This window comes from Siniperca chuatsi, linkage group LG20, assembly GCF_020085105.1.
Source record: "Siniperca chuatsi isolate FFG_IHB_CAS linkage group LG20, ASM2008510v1, whole genome shotgun sequence".
Classification (NCBI taxonomy): Eukaryota; Metazoa; Chordata; class Actinopteri; order Centrarchiformes; family Sinipercidae; genus Siniperca; species Siniperca chuatsi.
This window is the reverse complement of record NC_058061.1, coordinates 17,683,254-17,699,209: the sequence shown is the minus strand read 5'-3', so window position 1 is coordinate 17,699,209 and position 15,956 is coordinate 17,683,254. Positions and strand designations below refer to the sequence as shown.

Here is a 15,956-nt window from a genome sequence, read left to right as displayed (position 1 = left end):
CTGTCGAGTTGGAGGTTAGTGATTTTTTTTTCACACGTGTCTACAATGGTCTTAGAAAAACGGTCTTGCACGTGTAAATGCACTCAGTGATCGACACACAGAAGCTCTTCAGCCCGAGGCCATGCAAGTTCGTACCCAACGTCAGAGTTAAATGCTGGGGTGTTGTGCATTTTGTTCGACTTTGTTCCCCTCAGGGGACATGACTTCAAACTAATCAATTGGTATGATCCACGCAGGTGTGTCAGTTGCAGGGTCCTCGTGCTGGTTCACTGGCGTGTCTTTGCAGGCACAGCCCAAGTGCAAATGAGCCATAATTAATGTAAGTAGTTTCACCTGTGCTCTCCCTGCTGCAACACGTCAAAATGTCTGCCGTGAGAAATACACGTGTTATCTTTATACACGTGTGTTATATATACTTAAAAATACAATTTCCATCGGTCATTGGCTGCCCTTTTAAGAAAGTAGGCCTACCACTCCAGTTGGGACTTAAAATGCGTGTTAGAGAGTCGGGAGGAGCTACAGGTGGTGTTTGTAACTTATTATTATGTAGTCTGTGTTTTATTACCCGCTTCAGTACAGAACAGTATGTTTTATTTATTTATTTTTTACCTTAGGGAATCCAGACGCGGCTCCAGATTGGTTGTCACTGCTGGGTAAAGCACGCTGCTGATTGGCTGCGCTGGAGCTGAGGGGGCGGACTTCGTTAAGTAACTTGTTTACAGTTCATAGTGTGTGACCCGTTTAAATTTTGATATTCCCAACACTATATGGGCGCTGTCAAGCCCTTATAAGCCTCAGTCGGCCACCTGGAGCTTGTGCGGTCTTTTCATTTTATTCTAATATTGCTTCTTGTGCGCTGCAGACCAGCTCTGATACATTTGTTGATCTAATTGCAATTTCAAGGGGAAAACAATGACTACAGAGATCCCGGAGATTTTCAAGGCTATTCTTGAGCTTCCTTTTAGTCTCCCGAACGTTGACGACAATGGTAAGTGGCTGAGTTTTGATTCAAGTTACATGCAGCACGTGACTCAAGAGTTTGATTTTTATGCAAAGAAGGCCGCCGAAGTAGGATCACCATTTATAAACTGAAGTATCTGCAAACAACTGCGTGTTTGTTGCGTAATCCCTGTCAGTCGAGCTGTATGGGCATTGGTGCCAGCTACTGGACTGCAGGGATCTGCTCTCCTGCTTTTAGTTAACGGAGAGCAGATCCCTGCAGTCCAGTAGCTGGCACCAATGGCCTTTTGACTATAGCCTTACAGCTCAACAGATAGGCCTGCTGTACTGCACGCTGTGTGTAGGTTATTGCAGATATAGTTCAATCATCCAAAACAAAGTTTTGATTGTCTTCATATCTCCAGGAATGAATGTCACAGAATGTCTGGGTTTACATAATATACATTTCTGTCTATGAAAGAGACAATAATACAAAGACATTGCCAGGAAAAATGCTATCATTCTTTTCAATCTAATTCCATTTAAATTAAGCAATAACCCATTGGTTACACCATTCGTCATTAATCATTTCCACAACTTCACACAAATTTTTATTTAGTCTAACTTTAGCAATTGTGGGCCACAAAAGCATAAATTAAAAATAATAATAATAATAATAATAATTTCCTCCAGAGGGGCAGCTCAGCCAAAGAGGGCAAATGGGCTTCTGCTCGGGCAACTTTAGCCTGCCCTTGTGCACATCCTTGGCTATTGATGCTATGGATATCCAACCGGTCGAGGCAGATGGCCGCCCACCCAGAGTCTGGTTCTGTTCAAGGTTTCTGCCTGTTTTTTCCCTTGCCACTGTTGCCAAGTGCTTGCTCATGGTGGGAATGGGGCTCTGTAAGTAATATTATACAAAGTACGGTCTAAACCTGCTCTATATGAAAAGTGCCCTGAGATAACTTGTGTTATGATTAGGTGCTATATAAATAAAATTGATATAAGACTACATACTTTTGGTGATCATCATATTGTAATACAGCCTGTATAAAATGTTGTCTTTTGTGACTTTAACTGATAGGTAACGCGATTTCTGTATAAATTTCTTTGGCTGCTGTAGCTGAGTGAGATGAACAGACAGCTTGACCATTATATCTATGTTTTTCAGACCAATGCCCTAAAGTCAGCCAAAGTATAAAGAGATAATTAGGGGCTTATTATCTCTGCATTATCACTGTGAAATACCCAGTGGGAAACAAATGTCAGTCCACATACATAATGAGCATGGTTTGTCTGCGTAGTTACAAAACCAACATTTGCTCCCAGCAGGGCCTCTCTATCCTTTTGCATCTTTGTTAAACAAATGCTACAAGTGTCCTTTAACACCAACTGGATCCTAGCAGCGTCATCAGAAGCACATGTTTGGTGGGTGGGTTTTTTTTTTTTTCCCTAAACAAATCCTGTTCCTGGGATGTGTTGATCAGATAAAAGAGAACAGTGTGCCCACTGTGGGTAAGCAAAAGCATGATGGTCCTACTGTTGTCCTTCTGTTTGATGTTTTAGTACTGAGTGAGGGCTTTGTAGAGTCATGATTAAATCACTAGATGGCTCTGTTTGCCTTCTCTGGACCACGTTCGGATAAATCCGATTAGAGTCAAGTAATTGAGAGGTGTGCTGTTGCTGATGGCCCCATTTAACAGGATTTCACAATCACTTCTTAGTCTGTCGTGTGTTTTGTATATAGGAGCTTCTATTCTGTTCATATTAACTTTAGTTGTTTGGACGGACATGGGGGTAATGACTCCAAGTGTCTTTGATGGTCATGCAAACGTGGTAGTGAAATAAAGATTTTGGATGAACTGCTCCTTTACTCCAACAATTAGATTAAAGACTAACATCATCCAGTCTGCTGGCCATGATCTTAGGCTGGAGGGCTTGCATGAGGTTAATGTACCAGCAACGCCAAAGTACCACTGACCGTAATTACAGTAAATGTGTAGCATGACCTGAAACACACACGTGAACAGGACAGAGCACATTTCATAATTTTGTGTATATGTTTTGTGTGTGTGTGTGTGTGTGTGTGTGTGTGTGTGTGTGTGTACTGCTCCAGGACCCTCAATGTGCAGTTGCTAGGATAATGGTACTTTGGTATTTCAAAGTCATGGCTTCTATATTTTTAGATTCTGTTGTTGACTTTAGCACCTGTGGAAAAGTACTTAACATGTGCACTATGAGCGTCACATTTCTCTTATGTATTATGATCTGGCATAGGTCCCAATATCTGTTCCCTTCTGAGTTTAGATTGCATTCACTGTGTGATATTTTAGCATATTCATTTTGTTCAAAACTGCACAGTCATGCTGACGACAAAGCTTGTTTTCAGAGAAACCCACTCACTTTTTATTAACTTCGCCAGACAGGGAAATGGCATTGTAGAAAGATTAAATTAGTTCATTCATCCGCGTGAGCCAAAAAGTCTGTCTGCTGCTGTGTCCGGCCATATCTGCACCTGTTGGTTAGTTTAGAGGATTTTGTGTGTCCTCAGTTTAACGCCAGAGGTTTTAAATGAGGCATTGTGGTACTTCATCAGGTGTTGTAGAAGGTGATGTTCAGTGTGAACCCCGACAACCTTCACCGAGCTCAGGTGCACTCACTCCAGCAGCTGACCTTGAAGGCTTTGTCTCTCCTCATAATGTTGTGCCAAAAACAGATTCTGTGTGACAAATACAGCACAAGCAACACGGAAAACGCACCCTCCCACCGCCATAAAACCCTAGTTTGGACAGTGTGCACAGTGTTATGCAGAGCTGCCTCATGCAATTTATCATACTGATGTTGGCGTAGATACAGACTGAATAACCCATTTAGTGACAAAGAAACACATTGGAGGATGCATTTTATATATATATATATATATATATATATATATAGATATAGATATAGATATATATAGATATAGATATAGATATATATATATATATATATATATATATATCTCAAAGAAAACAGGGTGTACTTGCATTAGAACCATGTTTTGTTGATGATCAAGTACACATACATCCTGTTCTGCTTTCGTTTTTATAAATGGAAACATTTTCCATCACTTTCTTTACTACTACCTTGTGTTTAATATGTGTGTATCAACAGTTCAGGATGAACAATTCAAATTATTGCATGATTTTTCTGGGTTAGCACAAAATTGGCCTTATTTTACTGCAAGGTAGTAAGCAATAAAGCAGTTTACTACTGGCTGAAGGTGGAAGGGCAGAAGTATCCGCCATCACCATGAAGCTGTTGTGAGATAGATCCCGCACTGTATGTTCTGTGCTGTTGTGGCAACTCTGCATTAGGACTCTGGCGTTACACGCAGATCTTTGCCCTTGGGATGTCTGCTCGGCTGCGGCAATGCACCCATAAGTAGGCTACTGTAACTTAAACGTCAAGGTGCTTCTTCAGTATGGGCAAGTTCACTTTCGGAATGCAGCACTCCCCGCACGTTTCTGCATGTGGGTGACATAGCGCAGCTCCATTGGACGGAGCCTGTAGGCATGTAAGGGCGGCAGCTGCACATGTTTTTTGCATGTGAGCGGAGCGGTGTTGGTGAAGCAACGTAACGACATACTTTAACTATATGCTGTATGTACTTTTTGGACAATGTTTTGCCAGTAGTTGAATAGGGAATTAAGTTGCGAGATAAAAATGGGAACACGTGTTTAATGTATATATTTCTGAAGATATATGGAATGTCACTACAGAGACATACTCTTGGGCTCTTAATCACACCTTTTAAAGAAAGTTGTAAGGCCTGTCTGTCGCCGTTTGTCTGTGCATATAATATAAAACATTGTTTAAAACCTAGATAAGAAAACTGTAATGGACAACGCCGTTCACAGCAGGAACAAATCGGATCCAGGTCAGGTTGCATAGATATGTCATGTCAACATTATTCGCTCGTGACACGTTTTTTCTATTACTGTGGAAGCATATATAACTCAATCAACCAATGAGATCTCAGGTAGTTGCGACGTGACAATCGCTATTGGCTCCTCGCTATTATCCCCGCCCCCTTTCAGCGACTTAATTAATATTCATAAACGAAGGACACGGCCCGCCAATCACGGGCTCTTTGACGAGGAGGTACGGTTTGTTCTGAACAGCGAAGCTCCAACTACAATATTATCCGAGGAAGTGGGTCAACGTAGCAAGCTGCTGGGGATGTAGTCACACGATTTTGTGAATTTAAAACCATTACAGACAGCTTGGAACAGCGGTGAAACCGGTTGGATAGCTTACGTTACCGAGCAAACAGGGCAACTTGCTTCTTTGTCAGTTAAACTACGTGGATAACGTTAACAACAAGGGGGGAAAATGTCAGGAGAGCCAATTCTCGTAACACTGGAAACGGGCACGGAGGCCCCGAGTTCATTCCCGGTGGTTTTGAAGAAGATAATGGAAATGCCTCCTCCTAATATACTGGACGGCGACGACGGTAAGTGCAGTAAATTGCCGGCGAGAAGGATCGAACGATGTTGTTTGGTTACTTGGTTAAAAATGGGTGAAAGCAGATGATATAACAGTGTAGCCAACGGGGGATAACTTTACCCCATAAGTGTTGGATGTGTTAACATCATGTGCAACGATACTAACTTGTGTACACAAAGTACACAGGCCTCTCTCTCTTCAGTCTGTGACCTGCCTAGTGAGGAGGAGGAGGAGGAGGCGAAGCTGTCTGAAGCACGGAATCATTAAGAAGCAGCCGTGTTGAAAATGGTCCACTGTTTCGAAGCGTTTCATAGTCAAACATGGCGGCATCTGCTGGCCAAACCGTTGTTAATACATTTGCATGGATGGGTTAAATCTGAGACCATGATGAAATAGTTAACGTTAGTAAAAATACAAGTGGTTTTTACCGCTTCCATATGTGTAGATAGACATAGAAACATCTTGCCGCGGTACTTATGCTTTGAAAAGGTCGATACTGTGCCGAGTAGTCCGCTTCCAGCGTAACACCAGACCCACCTCACCGTCCAGACCTTTCTACGTGCCCCTTATTTTAAATGCAGTTTTGTTGACAGAAAGTTCCCTTTCCAGTTGCAATGCTTTTTGTATTTTGGTGAGAGAAATAAGTTACAAACACATATGAAAGAAAATGCGTGACCTGTCAAAGTTTGTGCTAAAAGGTGTCAGTTGCTGTACGCTAGCTAACATTGACAGCAGTTTTATGCCTCTAATGTTTTCACTGTGGTAATGGGATTAGAACCTCAATTCATAAATTGTCCTAATTGTGTTGTCCAGAAGACATTTTAGTATGGTTATAAAACTCTCATTGGCTGAATCTGAGGGCCATGCCAAAATATAATATAATAATATACACTGCACATGTTACTGTATATTGGTCTCATGAGGACTCAGCTGAGCACTAAGTAGTATGTGGAGGACTTCTTTACATAGGTCCAATCAAACGTTTTCCAACAATGGGGCACAGATATCCAGACTGATGCACCTCCGCAAAGGTTGGCTAGCTGCAAGGATTTCTGCCATGTTGAGATGTTATGTAGCGGCTTGTAGTTGAGAATTGCATTTGCCATCTGTAGCAGAAATAAAAACTTAGTGCTTGTGTTTGGTGCCTGAGGAACATTTCTGATCGCGTTTCTTTGAAGAGGAATGTCCTACCTCTTTAAAAAAAAAAAAAGGAAAAAAAAGTGAACTGTCAATTGTGCTTTACTTGAGCAGTTTTCCTGTTGACCTCCATAAGATTAGACACACAACTGCCTTATGATTCTGGGCCATGACAGATACGTTAACTCATTTCTGTGAAAACTGTCTTTCTTATATCTAAATCTGTATCTTTTCTGTGTTTTCAGACACCGATAAGGAAAAGCTGTGTCTGGGAGATAATGTTGACCTGGGCGGGGGAGGTAGCGATATGGGTCCTTCAGCCGCCCTGACCCCCGCTATCTGGGAGAAAACCATTCCCTATGACGGTGAAAACTTCCACCTGGAGTACATGGACCTTGAGGAGTTCCTCATGGAGAACGGCATCCCCACGTTGTCTGGCGAGGACTCCCTAAAGGGCAGTCCAGAAAGAAACACCACGAAGACAGAGAAACTAAAGGCTACCCCGTCTGCACAGATAAAGTCTACCAAGCTAACAAGTGTGTCTCCACTGGCCCTGCTGCCCATTCAGGAATTGGACAAGTGTGAGGAGGAAGTGGTGATTATCACCAAGGGTGACTCTATCATCTGTGATGTTACTGCAGGTGAGTGGATGTTTGATGATCAGAGACTAGAGGGCTGCGGGGTTTCACTAAGCTCTTGCTGAGTATGTATTTTACAAGGCAGAAAACTCGATGTTTGGGGATGACTATCAACAATTTAAACCCTGGTGTTTTGGAATAGGAGCTAAGGTTCATGACAGTTTACTGTGTCATACAGACCTACATTTAGAAACAAATTGACCTAATCAGAAGATTTAAATGTGCTAGCATCAATGAACGAGACCTTCAACACTACAATTTTCAATCCCTTATTATCCCTTTTAACCTGGTTGTTGTTCATGTTTGCACATAGCCACTTTTTCTACAGAATTTCAGCTACCTCAAAAATCTTTGCAACTGATTTCCATATTATGATTATGTGTATTTATTTGACTCTGTCACAGATGTCAGGGAAACCTGATATGCTTTGACACTGGAGTGATCTCAGAATGTCGATGGGGCGACAGAAATAGATGCTGGTGCCGCTGCATAGCGAAGATAGTAGAGTTTACTATGGGATTATCAGCAGTCAGTACATGTTGAAATGTCAGAACTACTACTATGGTAGAGTTCAAGAAAAGCAATACTAGATGTAGCCTTGGTGCAGGTCACCTGTAAACCAGCATTATCCCTTAATTTACCAATTACACAGACATGTAGAAGCTGGCTAATTCCCTGTGAAGCAGCCACAAGATAAAGCATAGAGAACAACATTAATACCAGTCCTCACCTGAGGATTGTTGTTGTTTTGTTTTTTTTTCTCAACAAATTCTAGAAACTAAGCAATTTTTATGACCATTTAAAAATGTTTGTGTTTAAGTGGAAAGAAACAAAATATTGCTAATATTTTAAAAATGCAGGCTCAGTTTCATCATGTTGCTCTTCTGTCTACGCAGAGGTGACCACTGAACAGGACAGAGTGACCCCCGAGCCCATCAGCCCTGATGATATTGAGGTTGATGTCAACTACGAACCAGATCCCACTGACCTGGTCCTGTCAAGTGTGCCTGGAGGCGAGCTGTTTGACCCCCGCAAACACAAGTTCTCTGAAGATGAGCTTAAGCCACAACCTATGATCAAAAAGGCCAAGAAGGTGTTTGTGCCCGAAGAACAGAAGGTATGCTGGGAGAGAGACAAAGCGAGCCTCTTAAACACACAAACCTACTTTTGGCTCAACAGTCCAGAAGTTTGTTTCACTGCATTTGTGCATAGTTTGTTTTATGGAAAACACCACAATAGGCAAGCCAGCCAAAGCATAGTTGCCCACTCAGGTTTTTATAATAATGAATTTTACATTTGAAAACACTTTGCTGATGCTGTTTTCCAGAATCTTGGAAATTTGACGTCATCATAAAATAGTGTTTCCTTAAAGAAATGGAATGTAACAATTTTAATAGCTTGTAATTTCATCAGCCCATTTCCCAATGCACAAGTGGTGTAAGGTCAGTCGACATGTGCATTTGAGTAGAAATCGGGCCATGTCACAGTGAAAGCAGTTCTGGCTACTCACAGTGACTCAGCAGTTTGATACTCTTCAAATTGATGTTTTCCTTCCTTCCCAGTCCGCCTGAGAACACGGGTTTTGTTTACATGCACAAAGGAGCCTGGCTGTCGGCCATATTACGCACTTGGCTGTGGTTGGATTTGGGCTAATGTGTTGGTGCTAAGGCTGTTACCCTAGTAACCAAGCTCAGAAAGCATGGTAGGGTCTGGTGTTGCTTCTTTGACTCAATCCGACTCTGCTGTGTCTTTCTTCTCCACCTCTCCAGGATGACAAATACTGGCAGAGAAGGAAGAAGAACAACGTGGCCGCAAAACGCTCGCGTGACGCCCGCAGGTTAAAGGAGAACCAGATCACCGTCCGAGCAGCTTTCCTTGAGCGCGAGAACGCAGCGCTGCGGTCAGAGGTCGCCGAGCTACGGAAGGAGTGTGGCCGCTACAAGAACATTGCGGGTTGCTACGAAACCAAATTTGGACCACTGTAAGGGACCATAAAAAGCAAATACATGAAACTGTAAATGGGCATCCACATAGCAGACAGCACAATATCAGTCACTTAGTTTTTATAGTCAGGTTAGAGACATTGTTTGGCCGACTGTTACCAAATCCACTGAACTGCTGAGAAGACGGCGTTTGATTGTTGTTATGGAGGGAGTTAGCCACAGGAGAGGAAGAGGAGGAGGAGGAGGAAGGGGAGGGAGAGTAATACCTCTTTTTTTAGACTAACATAGCCATATGGGTCAAATCTGAGTTGGCAGTCGATCTGGGAAAAATAGACCCTCCTCCTGACCAGAGCTGGGACAGACACTCCCTGACTATGATGAACAGGCATTACTATTAGAAATGGGAATATAATGTAATAATTGACATTTTTGACTGACTTGTAATGTATATGGAGTTCCAGCTGAAATGTTGACCTCTCTCCCTCCTCCTCCCCTTGTCATTCATCCTTGTTCTCTTCTCTTTCAAGTGAGGTGCCAGAAGACCAATAGACAATTCATTTATTCATCATTTATACTATGTGGAAGATTATGTGAAGAGCTGGGCATTTCTTTGCCCACAAAGTCTTTTGACTGTGACATTTCCAATAATTTAAGCTTCTTCAGGGGATTACAATGACATGGCAAAAAAGTGCAGCCATGTTCACTTCTCTTCATGTACCAGTACTCATTACCAGCAACAGAGCTGTACATACACGCTCTGCCCTCCATGTTTGAATGTATGTCTCACTGTCGCTCTTGTGCCGTTATTGTCACTTAGTAGGATGCCTACTTTGCTCTCTGCAGGTCGTCAATGTTGACTCGTCCATTCACGTCAGAAGTGTCGTGTGTAGAATCCATTGATGCATTAACTGTAAATAGTTGTATACTAAAATACTTTCTAGACTTTGACTCTGATACAGTGCAAGTCAAGTTTTTGAACAACTGGATTTGGATTTGGGTAGTATCAAGCAATGAAATTGTACATTTACTGTAAATAATGTAAGTAAATGTAAATCTCTCCGTGATGAGCTGACATTTGCCTCCAAGATGTGTGTTTTAATGTCTCAGAATGTGTGTTTAAGGCAGGCTGTTGGATGCTAACAGGACTTAAATTAGTGCCTTATTAAAGGCAGCTGGAGGTAAAATGTTGACTTGTTAAGCCTAAAAAAAAACCCCATACAGTGCTATCAATATGGAGCATGTTGTCTGCTAATTACAGTAATCGAGCTCATATTATTCACAGTATAGTGCTTGATATGAACAATCACAAAACTAGGTATTCAAAAACTTTTGACTTGGGGTGTATGCACATTTAGAGTGTATCAACTGACAAGTTTTTAGGCTGTGCTGGTGAACACTATTATTAGACTTTATCACCCAACTTTTCAAGCCATTTCAATGCAGTTTACAGGGGGGGGCATATTGTGTAACGTAACATCCCAAATTAGAGTTGTGACTTAAACCCAGGATTATTTTACTGTCCAATTCTGACAAAGGTGGACAGCTGTTTTTCTTTTGCTGCTGTGCTTCCATCCATACACATAGTGACTTTTTTTTTTTTTTTTTTAACCAAAATAAACTCAGTATTTTTTTGGGAGCGGGTTTCCATGTGTGAATGTTATTCAAGGAGAAAATACTCTTCTCAAATAAAGTTTAAACTTTTAACATCACAACCTGCATTAAATAGTTTTGTCTGCTCTTACATCATGCTTTTGTTAACATTAACAGACAAGTGCGTTTGTTTTTTTGTTTTTTAAGTAAAGCAAAGTCAGGTTTGCTACATTTGTCCACAGTGATCTTTGTGGAAACAGTTTTACTCTCGGCATCACTGATGTCAGTCAGAATGAGTCACATTCTCCATCATAAGGTCTCTGAAATGTAATATTTAGTATAATTTTGACATGAATGATAATGAGATTCTGGACTCATTTTAAGAATTTTTTAATGCTTTCTGCTATAATAGATTGCATCTGCCTTCTATCTGGAACAGGTCAATTTGTTAACTTTGAGGGGTTTGTTTTTTAACCTTCCTGGTTCGGTCTTTGTATTTCTTTGTAAAGAAACGTCTTGGCATTTTGAGTGTCTCTTGTATATACAGTATGTTAAAATAAAGCCTTGTTGAGAAAGTCTTTAAGTGTTGAGTTTTTTCTTACAGAAATGTTTCTTTAGATTATTGCAGTGATTCATTTAGACCCAAGTCCAGTCTTAAAAAATTGAAGCTCAGATCCACAGTGAAGTCCGATGTAAAATGAAAGTAGGTTTAAAAAGTGGGCACTGTTCTTTGCTTGAGTCTGGATTTGAGCCAGTTGCACCAATCAGAAGACTATATAGAAATGAATACCAGACTACCCTTTGATTGTATGTACTATTTAATATAATACTGACAGTAATTGTATTCATATTTCTACCACTGTGTTCTGATTTGAGTTAAAGTGTGAATAAAATGTGTCAGGATTGTTGCACATACAAAAACAAGGCAAAACACTGAATTAAAACAGTTGAGCTTAAATATTAAGATGTTGCCCAAGTTTACTCATTCATGTCTTCTGTTCATGTGGAGAAGTTTTTCCAGGCACTAGATTTGCATCTGTCAATGCCCCAACACTGTCAAAACTCATAATGCTTTCTTTCATTTGGTTCTTCCCAATCTGAACACAAGTCCACAAAAAGCGACACTATGTTGAGCTGAGAATCACTAATGGTTCAATTTGGGATTTAGATACCAGGCCAACTGTTGGGAGTGAGCAGCAGGCACAGCAGGAAGTGTGAAACATTGCCATCTGGTGGAGGAAGTTTAGGGAGAAGATGTGAAGAAAGAAGCTGGACAAAGTGTTGTACCAGGAGACACGCTGCCTAACATGTTTCTGAAAAGGTTTATACAAGCAACCCAATAGTACATTACATCTCAACTCTTGTTCATAATGGAAAGCACATTTAGTTTCCTATAGTTATTCCACAGCTGTATCAAAATGTGTTATTGTAAATGTTTGATTATATTAAAAATATTTATGTGTGCATTGCTTACATTTCCCCTATGAACTGTTAATTGATGATTCTAACTAATGTAATACAAATGTAAAGCAATATAAGTAAATCAGTAATAAATAGATTTATTTCAGTTAACCATGCAGGAAGATGACAAACAAAAAGCTAAATCCCACTAGATGAAGCCTGGTTGAGCAGTAAAAGATCTTTAAATGTCCAATGACGTTTATCATTTTGGTTTTATGTTGCTGGACAATAAAGTAGGTTTGTTAGTGGTGACACTTGAGTAACCTGATGTTTAGTGACTTAATATCAAGCACTGTAATGTTATAAGCCTGCCTGTGAGTATTCTTGAGTATTTTAACATTTAAAAGCAGAGGGAAAATGAACACAGAAATATAAAAGAGAGCTTTATTGAAAAGGTAAAAACAAATGTTTCTTGAGGTTTCAAAGAAAAGCTGAAAAACTAAATCAAGGACTGGGCCGTAGCGTCTTCACCTCTTCTTGAAGCCATACTTCTTCCTTTCATAAAACAGATCCGTTTTGGAGCTGCCCAAATTCACAATCTTAGGACAGCCATCTCGCTGTAAAGGAAACAGAAAGATCTCAAAGAAGGCAGACAGTTCTTGTATTTACAGCAGGGTTTAGTTAAAATTGCTGTTTATTTCCCTAATGCTCGCTAAATCGCTAACGCAAGATAATAAAAATCTCGGCCTTGTTAAATCCTTATACAGTCTCTTTCTTTATCTAGTTGCTTCAGTTCTCAGTGACAGATAAAACGAAGTGAAGTGTGCTTAAGGACACTTACATCTTTCTCCTGGATGGTGCACTCTTTACAGTAGTATGCATCGGATACTCCGGGCCCTCCGCAGATGACACAGCGTCCCTGATAGGAGCCGTAGTTACACTCATCACAGATCCGCACCAGCGTGCACGGCCTCACATAGGAATCACAGATGACACATTTCCCATCACCTGAGAGAGGGGGGACGACGACGAGAGAATTGATAAAACAATTCAGTATTTGTATAGTATAACACAGCCTTCACCAGCAACTAAAAGAACTTTGAAACAAAGTGAACTCTTCCACGGCTGCAACCTGCATTATTTTGAGAACTGGAGACATTATAGTTAGCTGGAAAAGTTCAAAAAAGGTGTTTTTAAAATAAATCTTAACCCTGCCATAATGTCGCATTGTAAAACAAATGTGCTTGTTTGGGTGTCGACGTACAGCAGCCACAAACGTTTTCATTAATGATAGATCCAGATATTTCTGAATATCGGCTATAGGGACAAGTCCTCATACAAACTATCCACAACTCATTGAGATATCTTTTAACTGCTTTCTTTTCCAGCAGCCACGTAACAAAGTACATTATAATGTGAAACATAGTATTTCTTACAGCCAAACTATACCTCATTCATTGTCTAAGACATGAACCTATACTTCTCTTTTTAGCTGGGAAACCATGATTAGCTTTTGGAGGTGATGTGGGAGTGTAATCACTCGTCATGGCAAAACTTAAATTGCCTGATTAAATGCTTCTGCAGAGCTAACGTTACTGTTACAGATGCGTGAGGAAAAATGAACACAGAGTTATGACAGCAGACGTTAACACTTACTTTAAACTTAGAGAAAAACACACGACGGTTAAAACACTCAATTTGTTTTATTAGTCATAGATAGAAATACTTACATTTCTCGCAAAGTCTCCCGATAGCTGAGGAATGAAAACAAAGCAGTTAGAGCCAGTGTCGTCATTCACATCCCTTTGCTAGATTAGAGGAACAACCTTTTCCTTTATCATATTTACATTAAAGTCCATTATTAAATACACTGAAGTAATATTTTGTGAAACTGTAACATTAGTCGCCCTAGCGCCATAGACGTGTGGACATTTCTAAGCTAACACCATGGCTAACATACTTTAAACTCACGCTGTAACTGTTAGCATGGCAGCTAACGTTATCTCGAGCAAAACAACAACAAAGGACATCAAGCTGCAGAAAAACATAAATGCGTTAGATAACGTATGAAATGAAATGGGTTAAGACATACCGACACCGGCTTGTTTTCTGCAAAATATCAAATCTGGATGATGTTTAGCCATTGTCGGCTAACGTAAGGCGAACGCTGCTGATTTGGTTCAACTTTCACCTTTGACCAGTAAACTTTGTGTGAGGAGTTGCATTACCGCCACCTAGCGTCTCCAAAAGGAGAGCGAAAGGACAACGATCAAAGAGGAGTGCATCTTGCTCCAGGTCCCCGTTTTGTTTTTGTATTTTAACAAAAATATATTAGAATAATTATATTTTCATTAAAAAATGTGGCTGTGCACCGCAGCTGTGCCCGAATTATATCTTTATAATTAAAAAGTAGAAATAAAATATAAATTGTCCTCATCCTTTCAGTTTTATAAAACTCAATTATATTTTAAATTCCTTCTTGCATGGGTACATTTTTAATGTATATTTTATTAAACGTAGAAGCAATATAAAACTGAGACTGATAAATCTGATAAGTTTAAATTAAATTGTGTAAACAATCTGACTAAAATTAAAACTACCGTAAATGTTTTGTCTTTAAAGGACCTGCAAGACCGTGGCCTTTAAAGTTAGCATTGTTTACCAATCAGCGTCAAAAACAATATTAAAGAAGTTGGATACAATACAATATCAGGCCTTGAGACTCTGCTGCAGTGCCATAAAAACTACTCCAATATCTGGAAATCAGAAGAACCCAATTAGCACTAACATACTGGGCAAACTTAAAGGGCCATAAGGAGAGTCACCCTACTCAGAAGGTGTTGAAACCACGCCTGAGCTGTGGTTGGACAATAGGAAATGCAGCTAATGGAACAGGGATAGGGAACATAATGTTAAGCCCCACGGAACCGTTCTCCGTAGTCCCACCTTGGTTATTGGGAGAGATAATGGTGGACTTGCACCTACTGGAAAGGAAGAAAGAGATAGATATAGATAGGAACCAAGTCAATAGATATAGAGAGGGAAATTACGCTGAGTATACGACAATATACACTGATGTATCAAAAGCAGAAAGTAACAGAGTAGGAGTTGCATTCATAATCCCAGATTTAAATGTAATGTCAAATAAAAGAGTTAGTAACAACCTTTCAGTATTCACAGGGGACATGTTGGCTATTCTTTTAGCCCTTGAATGGACAGAAAGCAGAAAACCAGACAAAGTTTTAATAGGTTCAGATTCTAGTAGTGCGTTAACCAGGTTCTTGAGTTTACAGTCAGAAACAAGACAGGACATTATGCTGGAAATAGCTCAAACTATCTTCAGAATTACAAAAGCAGGAATAATAGTGAAATTCATCTGGATTCCAGCAGATATAGGGGTAGAGGGAAAAGAACTGGCAGACAAATATGCAAAAGATGCAACTAAGAAAGTACAAGTAAATATGAAAGTAAATTATAGTAAAGCTGAAGTAAAAAGCATAATTAAAGTAGAAATGAAAAAGAAATGGCAGGAAATTTGGAACAGGGAAATGAAAGGTAGACATTACTATAGTATCCAAAAGAAAGTAGGAGAAATGAGGGAAACTAGAAGATCAAAAAAGAAGAAGGCATTATCTCGAGAATGAGGCATACTGGTCTTAACAGCACACTGAAGATAACTGGTAAACATGGGACTGGTATGTGTGAGTATTGTAACATACAGGAAACTGTAGAACATGTAATTATCAGTTGTCCTAGGTACGAGCAGGAAAGACAAATGCTAAAAAACAAACTGGCAAGAGATCGCATTAAGTTCGGACTA

At 40.1% G+C, this 15,956-nt stretch overlaps 2 protein-coding genes across 3 annotated transcripts; one reads left to right on the top strand and one right to left on the bottom strand.

Moving 5' to 3' along the window:
- Nucleotides 1-733: 733 nt before the first annotated feature.
- tefa (TEF transcription factor, PAR bZIP family member a) lies at nt 734-11,313 on the top strand. 2 transcript variants are annotated; one of them, XM_044178976.1, is made up of 5 exons: nt 734-988; nt 6,810-7,205; nt 8,099-8,319; nt 8,972-9,183; nt 9,673-11,313. In XM_044178976.1, the coding sequence occupies exons 1-5, from the start codon at nt 913-915 to the stop codon at nt 9,692-9,694; spliced, it is 927 nt and encodes a 308-aa protein (XP_044034911.1). In that variant the 5' UTR covers nt 734-912; the 3' UTR covers nt 9,695-11,313. The 2 variants fall into 2 exon arrangements, with proteins under 2 accessions (XP_044034911.1, XP_044034910.1); XM_044178975.1 differs by lacking the exon at nt 734-988 and adding an exon at nt 5,065-5,434.
- A 1,253-nt stretch (nt 11,314-12,566) lies between these two features.
- phf5a (PHD finger protein 5A) lies at nt 12,567-14,387 on the bottom strand. The gene is made up of 4 exons (XM_044178978.1): nt 14,229-14,387; nt 13,867-13,890; nt 12,978-13,144; nt 12,567-12,753 (listed from the first exon to the last, which is right to left on the bottom strand). Exons 1-4 carry the CDS (start codon nt 14,278-14,280, stop codon nt 12,664-12,666), a joined length of 333 nt encoding a protein of 110 aa, XP_044034913.1. The 5' UTR covers nt 14,281-14,387; the 3' UTR covers nt 12,567-12,663.
- Nucleotides 14,388-15,956: the final 1,569 nt, after the last annotated feature.